The 11,405-nt window shown below is 41.7% G+C and overlaps 1 protein-coding gene across 1 annotated transcript; it reads right to left on the bottom strand.

Moving 5' to 3' along the window:
* Nucleotides 1-6,383: 6,383 nt before the first annotated feature.
* On the bottom strand, nt 6,384-7,564 carry LOC138873445 (uncharacterized). The gene is made up of 3 exons (XM_070151918.1): nt 7,222-7,564; nt 6,635-7,113; nt 6,384-6,521 (listed from the first exon to the last, which is right to left on the bottom strand). The coding sequence occupies exons 1-3, from the start codon at nt 7,562-7,564 to the stop codon at nt 6,384-6,386; spliced, it is 960 nt and encodes a 319-aa protein (XP_070008019.1).
* Between the last annotated feature and the right edge of the window lie 3,841 nt (nt 7,565-11,405).

Below are 11,405 nucleotides of genomic sequence, written 5' to 3'. Positions count from 1 at the left end.
ACCACGACCTACTACTCAGTAGGATTTTCCCAAACTTCCACTAAAATCACTGAGCCAAAACAGCATTTACAAAAACTCTTTGTAAACCTAAGGATTAACTCTAATCTCGTTGTGGCACACAACATCCACTGTTGCGACAACTTCAAGTTAGCTATAACTTGAACACTCTAGGTACCTAATACAATTGCTTCTATGAAAGCTGAAAGGTACAACTTTAAACCACCTACTATAATTGAAATAGAATAAAAGAAAGACACATAAAACTTTTTATGGAGCTGGTTCTTCAATCTGGTTCATGTAGCTTCAGGTTTGCATACTTGAATCACACACGAGCTGCTTGCAAAAAGCCTTACTATTTTGCTCTCAATTCACGTTTAACTTCTGCGTTTTTGTGCAACACCTGTAATGTGAAAACATCATGTAATTTATAGAGTTAGTAGATGAAAAAATAACTAGAGTACTGATGTAACTCTTCCTTGGTGGAAGAGTTCTAGTTGATTTCAACTTCTAACTCCTTCCCTATCTTGGACAGTATTCTCTTTGATTAAGGAGTCCTTCTCCTTATCAATTATGCAACCTTTTCGATTAGGAGATATTAAATACACCAAGTTAAGCTTATCTCTTTCACGTGCAACCCACATGCTCGAATCTTCCCGTTTTTGTGCACCTGAGGGATGGACCTGGTTCATCCTGAGTTCCTTTGTCAGTCTTCAAAACTAACCTTTACTTGGGCCAACAAAAACATAAAACAGTCATGTTGTTACATATATACTCATACATTGAAGTATCCCCCACCCCACACTTAAAAGGAAGACATGTCCTCATGGCATACAAAATAAAGAACATTGAGGTAAAGGAACTTCCCTAGGTGATTACTCTTGATCGGAGACCGTCTCTAGGTTTAGATTGCATGCACGACCAAGAGCTCTCAGCCAGCCCAATATTTTCTTCTCCGATTTCACCTGCTAGGCAGCTACCGCATCAACCTCTGTACCTAAGTCAACGACCGAGGTACGCAATCCAGCCACCTCCTGCTCTAAAGTAGTGAACCGGGTAACCTGAGCAAGACCAGATGGTCCTACAGCCTCCGCAATCTGCTCATGGGCTGGTGACTCAGCCCTCACTTCCTCCTGCTCAGCCTCCTCTTCCTCAGAGTCATCAGATTCAGCACTATCATCACCACCAGCTGCCACAGGCTCCTTTTCAGTAGTTACCTTATCAGCTCGGAACTTGGAGTCTTTTGGCACTATCCCATCCACATTCAAATTCTTCGACACCCGAACTGCCCAGCAAAGCCTAGTGACTAAAGAAGGGAAGAAGAACCCATACCTCTTCACCGGACAACGGGTGAATATCTCCTCGTGAATCAGCTTGGCCACGTCAAAGTTGTGACCATTCATAAAGCACCAAATTAGAGCAGCTCAAGGAGCATTCACCTCCGTGGTGTTGGACGACGGGATCAGGCAGTTGTTGATGACATACAACCAACACTTCCCTTCAAAGGAGAGCGCCGTGGAGTGAAACTTCTTCCCATACTTCATCCATACAATATCCTTGTCGAGTACACAAATGGTGGCAAATAACCTCTCCCACTAGGTGTATTTTATCCCATACAGTTCATAATAGTCTTCATACACATCCATAGGAGGGGGCAGCTGGTATATCTTCCGAATAGCCTCAACAGAGGCATCCACTGACTTTCTGCACACAGTTACTACGCCATTCACATGTTCTTTTACATTGCGTAGAATTCACGGACAACCATCACATTTCCCTCGTCCAGCTCTTCAAAGAAGATTTGTAGTCCCCGCCTTACCAGCTCATTATACAAGTTAGGGCAGCCTAGCTGGAGCGACCCTATATCTATGCCCCTCTCCGGTATCAGTTTCTTAGGAGCCTTATCAGCAAAGCGGTCTTGAGCCTTGGTAGAGACGAACCTGCTACTATCAAAGGGACGAGCAGGAGCTGACCTGCATGCCCTGGACGATCCAGCTTGACCGCTGGAAGAAGCACCTATGGTGCGGCGTTTCCTGGATAGTGCCATAGTACCTAGAAGATGAATAGCATTAGCACAACCAACAAAATTGTGACTCAACTGCGGTTACTCAGACTTTACTCGCACAATTGGTCGCAATTACCATTTACACTCACTGTGTCATTTAAACAAACACCTTGTGGGCATTATATATCGAAACTCCAATTCAAACATGTTGTAACCCAATACCACCATAATTTTCCCCAAATTTACCCACTAAATTAAGAGACAACTCCACCAATATAACCACCCACAAGCACTACACAAACACTACAAATTACTACTAGGAAAGGAGAAGAACAAAAAAACTACTAAAAAAAGAAGAAATTAAATGAAAATCTATAAAAAAATAATAATCAAAAACCATGGCAAAAAGAAAACCTTACCTGTAGTGAGAGAAGATGGTGAGAAGTGAAGAAAAGTAGGGGAGGGCGTGGCTTGAACCTGGGGAATTTGGGTTGGGGTTAGTTGGGAATGGAGAAGGGGGAAAGTTGGAGAAGAAGGGAGCTAGGGTTGGGGAGACTTCAGCGTTGGGGATTTGGGAATGAAGAAGAGAAAGGGGAATAGTTGGGGGGGGGGGGGGTGAAATAAACAACTAAATAATTAAACATACAAAATAAAAAAAATAAAAATAAAATTGTTAAGTTAAATAAGGTGTCAGGAGGGCGGGACTAGCGCGGTCGCAGCGCGATTCGAGCACGGCCGCGCTAGTAAAATAGTGTACTTGGCCATATGTGCGGTCACTAGCATGGCCACTAGCGTGATCGCGCTTCTAGCGTGGTCATAGAGCGGGCGCGCTACTGGGCGAGATGTAGAGGCAGAATGTTTGCCCATATGCGCGGCCTGTAGCGCAGGCGCACTCTTGGGCTTAAAATTTTTCCACTATTTTACCTATTCCTTCCACGTCCGATGGACTTATCACTTGCCTAAGCTCACCTGTATTGGTTAGTACTTACAAAAATCAAAACTAACAAATACTAACTATACTAAAGTCACTATGCATTGGGTTGCCTCCCAACCAGTGCCTTAGTTAATGTCGTGGCATGATAGTTACAACAAATCAATGGGTTGCCTCCCATGCAGCGTCTGATTTAACGTCATGACACGACGCCGATAAGCGTATTTAAGGCTCGCTCGACCTCTGAGGTTCAGTTAGATGGATCACTAACACTTCCTTTGGTTCATCCATGCCCACATATGGTTTCAATCTTTGCCCATTGACTCTAAATGTATGAGAGTCTTTCTTTGAGGCAATCTCTATGGCACCTGAAGGGAATAGTTCGACCACTCGAAATGGTCCAGACTATCGTGACTTGAGTTTACCCGGAAATAGCCTTAATTTTGAGTTATAAAGCAATACCATGTCTCCGGGATAGAAATTTTGCTAAACAATGTTCTTGTCGTGCAACCTCTTCATTCTCTCCTTGTACAACCTCGTGCTCTCGAAAGCAAAAAATCGAAACTCGTCTAGCTCATGCAATTTTGTGACTCTATTTGTTCCCGCAACCTCAATGTCTAGATTTAGCTGTTTCACTGTCCACCAAGCTCTATGTTCTAGTTCCACTGGCAAGTGACAGGCCTTCTTGAACACCAACTTGTATGGTGACATACCAATTGGTGTTTTGAAAGCAGTTCTGTAGGCCCAGAGTGCATCATCTAGCTTTTTCACCCAATCATTTCTTGTGGCATTCACAGTCTTAGTCAGTACACTCTTTATCTCTCTATTAGACACTTCGACCTGTCCACTGGTATGAGGATGATTTGGTGTTGCCACCTTGTGGCGCACATCGTACTTTGCTAGCAATTTCTCGAAGGCTCAATTGCAGAAGTGAGTGCCTCCGTTACTGATAATAGTTCTTAGGGTCCCGAAACGGGTGAATATATTCTTCTTCAAAAACCCCACCACCACTCTTGCATCATTGGTGCGGAGTGCTACAGCTTTAACCCATTTGGACACGTAATCCACAACAACAAGTATGTGCTTATTGCCAAAGGAGCTGGCGAAGGGGCCCATGAAGTCTATCCCCCAGACATCGAATACTTCAACCTCTTGAATTGAGTTCATGGTCATCTCATGGCGACGGGAAATGTTCCCGGTTCGCTGACATTCATTACAGCCCTTCACCCATTGATGTGCATCCTTAAACATTGTTGGCCAGTAGAACCCGACTTCTAGCACTTTTGTTGCCATCCTGACTCCTCCAAAATGCCCGCCATATGCTGATGTGTGACATGCCTGCAAAACAGAAGATTGTTCTATCTCGGGGACACACCTCCGGATCATATTGTCAACACATATTCTAAACAGATAAGGTTCATCCCAATAATACATGCGGTAGTCACGATAAAACTTTTTCTTTTGAACAGAGGAAAGTTCATAGGGAATTATACCGCTTGCCAAGTAATTTGCAAAGTCTACATACCATGGCACTTCCTCAAGGCTTGTAGCGAGTAGCTTCTCATCTGGAAAGGTTTCCAGAATATCCTCTACCTCAACTAAGTTTTCAGCTCCTTCAAGTCGTGATAGATGATCATCGACTTGGTTTTATGTGCCCTTACAGTCATGAATCTCCAGGTCGAACTCTTGCAGTAACAGCACCCAATGAATCAGGCGTGGTTTGGACTCCTTCTTCTCAATCAAGTACCTGAGGGATGCATGATCAGTATATACAATTACCTTAGAGCAGATCAGGTATGATCTGAACTTGTCGAATGTAAACACCACAACCAGCATCTCCTTTTCAGTCACAGTGTAGTTCAGCTGGGCTCCACTCAACGTTCTACTGGCATAGTAAATTGGGTGCATTAGCTTGTCTTTCCGCTGTCCCAACACTTCCCCCACTGCATAGTTATTGGCGTCACACATGAGTTCGAATGGTTGCTCCCAGTCGGGGCAACAATGATGGGTGATGTGCCTAGTCTCTTTTTCAACTCCTCGAATGCTACCCTGCAATCATCAGAAAACATAAAAGGGTGATCTTTTTCTAACAACTTACAAAGAGGGTTGACAATTTTTGAGAAGTCTTTTATGAATCTCCGGTAGAAACCGGCATGCCCGAGGAAGCTCCAAATTGCCTTGACTGATGTGGGGGGTGGCAACTTTGCTATCACGTCAACTTTAGCACGATCCACCTCGATTCCCTTAATTGACACCCGATGTCCCAAGACTATGCCCTCTTGTACCATGAAATGACACTTTTCCCAATTAAGCACCAGGTTAGTCTCAATACATCTTTTCAACACTCGGGTCAGATTTGTAAGGCACTCGTCGAATGAGTTTCCCACCACTAAGAAATCATCCATGAACATCTCCATTATGTCTTCGACCATGTCAGTGAATATGGCCATCATGCACCTTTGAAATATGGCGGGTGCATTGCATAGGCCAAAGGGCATCCTCCGAAAAGCATAAATTCCATATGGACATATGAAAGAGGTCTTATCTCTATCCTATGGTGCAATGGAGATTTGGTTGTACCTTGAGTACCCATCCAGAAAAAAGAAGTGGGACCTCCCTGCCAGTCTGTCAAGCATTTGTTCAATGAAGAAAAGTGGAAGTGGTCTTTCCGGGTGGCCATATTTAATTTTCTATAGTCCATACAAATTCTCCAGCCTGTGACAGTTCTTGTAGAGATCAGCTCATTGTTATTATTTTTGACCACCGTCATACCACCCTTCTTAGGAACACATTGCACCGGGCTAACCCAGTTGCTGTTAGAGATAGGAAAAATAATTCCTGCATCCAACCACTTAATCACATCTTTCTTCACCACTTCCTTCATGTTGGGATTCAACCTTCTTTGGTGCTCTATGGAACGTTTGTGCCCCTCTTCCAGCAGAATTTTATGCATGCAATATGCCGGGTTGATCCCCTTAATGTCTGCCATGGTCCACCCAATGTCAGTCTTGCACTCCTTGAGTACCTGCAAAGGCTGTTGTGCATGCACATCTAACAAACTAGATGAGATAATAACAAGTAAAGTGGAGTTAGGTCCTAGGAACGCATACCTGAGATGGGTGGGCAGTGGCTTCAACTCCAGCTTTGGTGGTTCTTCTATGGATGGCTTGGTCGGAGGAGTTTCTCTGTTTTCTAAGTGCAGGGGCTCGAATTCAAGTGTTCTATCCCAAAACCCTCTGCCCTCTAAAGCCAACAACCGTTCTTCCAATTCTTCCTCATTCACCTCATCTAAATTTACAAGACATGCAGCAAGAGGATCCTCAATAATCAATGTCTCATCATCCACTTCCACGATTACATCCACGGCATCAATAAGAGAACAATTGGCGAATTCACTTGGTCGCCTCATAGATTTCTGCACGTTGAATGTTATCTCCTCATCGTTCAACCTCATCTGAGCTCCCCAGTTTCACAATCAATGAGAGCTTGCCCTGTGGCCAAGAACGACCTTCCTAAAATTATGGGAATTTCTTCATCCACCTTGCAATCCAGAATCACAAAATCTGCAGGGAACATAAATTTCCCTACCTGTATCAACACGTCATCAAAGATACCAGAAGGTTTTTTTACAGTTCTATCAGCCAGCTGCAATAACATAATGTGGGTCTAGCTCTTCCAATCCCCAACCTCTTATAGATTGCCAGGGGCATAAGATTTATGCTATCCCCCAAATCACAAAGTGCCTTGGCAAAGACAAAGTTACCAATGGTGCAAGGAATTGTGAAACTTCCTGGATCAGACAACTTTTCAGAAAATGGTCTAGTCACCACAGCACTGCAAGTCTGAGTTAGAGTCATTGTGGCCAAGTCTTGGAAATCAAATTTTTGGGACATCAAGTCCTTCATCATTTTTGCATAACCAAGCATCTCCTTTAAAGCATCAATTAATGGAATATTTACCTGGATTTGTTTCAGTATCTCCAAGAATTTCTTGTATTGTTCCTCTTTCTGGTATTTGGCCAGCCTTTGTGGGAATGGTGCTGGAGGTCTCTTCCTCCCAATGATTTGGGTTTTTTCTTTGTCAGACACCACCTCAACTATCGATTCCTGGGCTGTCTCAGCTTCTTTCTCAGCCTCAATCTGTGTGTTGGTTTCTTCCTGAGCAGGCTGTACTGTCACCTCTGTCAGTTTCGTTGAATCATCTAGCTCAATGGGTACTGGTACAAGTGTCTCAGCCTGTCTTCTTTCTCGAGCCCTCTCTTGCTCCAAGTCTAAGTCTCTGTCATTACGTAGACTTACTACCATCAGCTGCTTCGGGCCTTGATCTTTTGGATTTACCTGCGTGTCTGCAGGCAATGTCCCATGAGGACGATTATTCAAAGACATCGAAATTTGGCCCAACTGCACTTCAATATTCTTTATAGCTGACTCATGTGCATCTACTCTTTCACTCATTTTCACATTTGACCCATTAACCTGCTGTATCATTGCCTCGAGTCTATCAAACCCATCTTCCTGTCTCCCACCATGTTGCCGTTGAGGAGGATGGTAACCCTGATGTTGATTTTGATTGTTGTATCCCTGTGGCCTTTGGTATGGTGCCACATTATTGTGAGGTTGCATGCCTCCCATATCTCCATCGTTGAGCTGTGGCTGGACTGGCCTGTATGGCTGATTTTGTTGGCCCCAATTCTGACCACCTTGTCTCTAGCCTCCATAATTAGACACATAATTCATGTCCTTAGGGTAATGATGATGATCACTTTCTGTATTCCATTGGCCACCAATTGGCTGACTAATGCAAGATGTGCATAATCCTTCATTGGTAATATTTACAATGTGCACCTGCTCCTTCTGCCATCATTCTTCCACCTTTTTGGTGAGTATACTCATCTATGTCATTAAGGTGGCCATATTTTCAGCAAGAGTGTTGGACGGATCTAAGGGCAATGAGTGAACTACTAGAGTGATAGGTGCATTCCTAGTTGTCCACCCCGAATTCTGTGTCATCTTGTCAAGCAGGCTCTGGCTTTCTCTCCATATTTTGCTCAAGAATGCTCTACCAGCTGAAGCATCAACATTAGCCTTCACGCTATCTGTCAAACCCATGTAAAACCGTTGCCCCAACATCTGATCTAGAATACCGTGGTGCGGACATATAACTAACATCCCTTTGAATCGTTCCCATATTTCTTGTAGTGTCTCCATTAATTTCTGTTTGAAGCTCAAGATTTCATCAAATTGCTGAGCAGTCTTGTTGGGTGGATGAAACTTATTCACAAATTGCTTGACTAACTTCTCCCAAGTCATGATGGAATTAATGGGGAGTGAATTTAGCCAAGTTTGGACAGCTCCTGTCACTGAGAATGGAAACAACAACAACTTTATTGCTTCCTGAGTTATGTTGGGCTGCCTTTGAGTTTTGCAGATTGATAGGAAATTCTTCAAGTGCTATTGAGGATCTTCAATGTATGACCCCGAAAATAGTCCCTTGTTTTGCAACAAGCACAACATGTTGTTCGTGATTTGAAAAGATTCGGCCTGTATCTGCAGGACTAAGATCGTTGTAGCCAAGTTCTCTGTTGTGGGTTGTGCCAAGTCATATAGAGCAGCCTCTGGCACAAGAGGTGCCATTACTGGCGCACTGGCGTAGCTGGGTCTACCACATTATCCCCCATGTCTGGTTCGAGTTGTTCAGTTGATTGTTGTTGTTTGTTTTTCCGGTTGGCCCGATTCAAGGCCTTGAAGCTTTCTCGGGATCTGATAATGCTTCAAATACTTCACCAGTTCTCAATGAGTTTCTAGGCATGCACCTGTACAACCAAGTCAACAAACGTTTAAATTTCAATGTATAGATTGAAAATAAAGAAAACTGATCAGAATTTTTGTATTTCCTTCAACTGTAATTGATAACACCGTTAATACCCCGGCAACGACGCCAAAATTTGATCACGCCCAACTATGCCTTATAAAAAGGACAAAGCGGTCGTTGCAAATATAATCCGAGTATTTAGTCAGAGTCGAATCCCATAGGGAATTAACCTACCAATTACTCTTGTCAGACTCACTGAATTCTTCGTAATCAACTTTCCAGATATTTTGAATAACAATTGGTGATATTTTTACTAACTATAACTGAATGAAAGTAAGTGAACTAAAAGTTAAATATGACTGGATTGTAAACAAATAAGAGAAGGATTCTAAGGCTGTGATTTCCCTATTGATGGAATCCCTTCTTGTTATGGTTCGCATAGATTTGCCTAATCGTCTCTATCGATCATGAGCACTCTTATTACCGTAAATCTCTCCCGAGTAATTACGATAATTTACTAGACGCACTCTCCCGAGTTACGCTAGCTGGTTCTTATTACAGCTCACTTTAGATCGCACCCAAGGTTCGTTATCCCTAATCCCGCCTTTAAACCCTCGGTTATTGATTCCCCATATACTTTGGGAGTGGTGTTGTTCAACAATTACCTAAATATGTACTCTTTTCCGAGTAATACATACTAAATAGGCACAGCTAATTGAGGATCCTATAAATTAACTACAACAAGAACGTAGTTGAACAAATAGAGATTAAACTGGGCAAACTATATTAACATAACACGAAATTCATCCTTCAATAGGTTCCATCAAAATCCTAGACTAAATATTTAGCTACTCATAATCGTGTTCATAATAACAATAGCAAAATTCATCATGAATGATAAATACAAAAAGAAGAAAGGTAGAACTCGATGTCGAATTATCCTCCTTGCCTCTTCTTGCCTTCAACAAAGCTGTAAAAACCTTGATAATGTCTCTTTGGGCGAGTTGGACCTCTTATAGGTTAAGTGGAATTACCCCCGAAATTATGTGCTCCGAACTGGACTAGCACGGCCGCGCTCGTGCCCGCTCTAATGGCCGCGCATATTGCATAACATTCTGCCTCGATTTTTTGGGCTAGCGCGGTCGCGCTAAGGGCGCGCTAAGCTGGTTCAACATTTTTACTCTTCTTTCACACGTACTCAGCTCCGAGGGGCTTCCCTTGCTTTAATTTAGCTCCAAACACTGTCCTAAGTCCTCATAAGCGCAACTCACTCCTACAAAACATGAAATTCACAATTAGATCCAATTTATCGTCATTTAACTATCCTAGAACAGTGAAGCATAGTCAAGTTGAGGCATAAACAGTCGCCAAACTACATGAATCTAGCCTATTATCATTCTTCACACTCACAAAACTATACATATTTTTTTAAATAAAATATATGTCCAAATATAATTTTAAATACTATTTTTTAACTTCAAATATTACTTTATTTAAAAATCATAATTTTATTAATCATATATTTTAATTTTCGAAAATAGAATCATAACATGAAACAGAGTACAAAATTAGTGTTTTCCAAAAATAATAAAGGAAAGGAAAAATAAAATATAAAAAAGTTCTCGTCACATAGAAAGGACGTGGCCTTTTCTGAGTCACTTGACGATTAAAAAGATACACGTGAACTCATGTTCACATGTTACACTTTATCCACTCCTTTGGTCAAACTCTTCAATTCCAAGAATATGGATGTAAAATGCGGTAGCCGTTAAAGTAAAACGCGGTATAATACTGTATTTTATGTAGAAAAATAATTTTTTTTACACAGTAAAACGTGTTTTGAGTCCAAAATATTGGCATTTAGGTTTCGGACTCAGCTCTTGGCCAAGAATACGTTGAAACATTAAGGGTGTGTTTGGTAGAAGGGAAATATTTTCCGAAAAATATTTTTCATGTTTGGTTGGCTTAAATGTTTTGAAAGATATTTTCCTTATGAACTCATTTTCCTCCAATTGGAGAAAAATATTTTTCTTATCAAGAGAAGAGAAAACATTTTCCAAAACTTATTCTCAACCTTCCCACCCTATTCCCCACCCTCACGCCTACCCACCCCACCCTCCAAAAAGGTTTTTTTTTTAAAATTTTAATTTTTTTCCGTCACCACCCACCCTTCATCCATTCCCGCAAAAAAAAATTATTTTTACTTTTTTTTTGTAATTTTAAATTTCTGTTTTTTCGTTTTTCTGCACCACCCACCCCCACTCCCCCCCGCCCCCACCCTGCACAAAATTTTTTTTTTTTACTTTTTTTTGGTAATTTTTAAATTTTTATTTTTTTGCACCACCCACCCTGCCCCAACTGCCCCAGCCTCCCCCCTCAGAAAAAATATTTTTTATATATTTTCAGTTTTAGTTTTTTCATGTTTCGGTTTACAGGTTCGAAATTTTACAAGTTCTAAAGTTATGAGTTGGAAGGTTACATGTTTAGAAATTACAAAATTTACGGGTTCGAAAGTTCGCGGTTTCGAAAGTTTAGCGGTTCGGAAGTTTGTAAAATTTGTGGGTTCGGAAGGTTGTTGGTTCGAAAGTTTATGACTTCATGTTTATTGTATCAGAATTATTTATGAATACTCTCGAGAAGTTATTTTTCTTAATTTGCGTA

Source organism: Nicotiana sylvestris, chromosome 7 (assembly GCF_000393655.2).
Source record: "Nicotiana sylvestris chromosome 7, ASM39365v2, whole genome shotgun sequence".
NCBI classification, from domain to species: Eukaryota; Viridiplantae; Streptophyta; class Magnoliopsida; order Solanales; family Solanaceae; genus Nicotiana; species Nicotiana sylvestris.
The sequence above is the reverse complement of the archived record's forward strand: the minus strand, read 5'-3'. Positions and strand labels throughout refer to the sequence as shown.

Bases quoted from the DNA above. Each gene is read 5' to 3' on its own strand.
- LOC138873445 (XM_070151918.1), bottom strand. From the start codon at position 7,564: ATGGGAGGCATGCAACCTCACAATAATGTGGCACCATACCAAAGGCCA. The intron at 7,114-7,221 runs GTAATGACAGAG...CGAAACTGACAG, and splicing joins GCTGATGGTAGTAAGTCTAC to AGGTGACAGTACAGCCTGCT. The intron at 6,522-6,634 runs GCAATCTATAAG...GTGTTGATACAG, and splicing joins GCATAAATCTTATGCCCCTG to GTAGGGAAATTTATGTTCCC.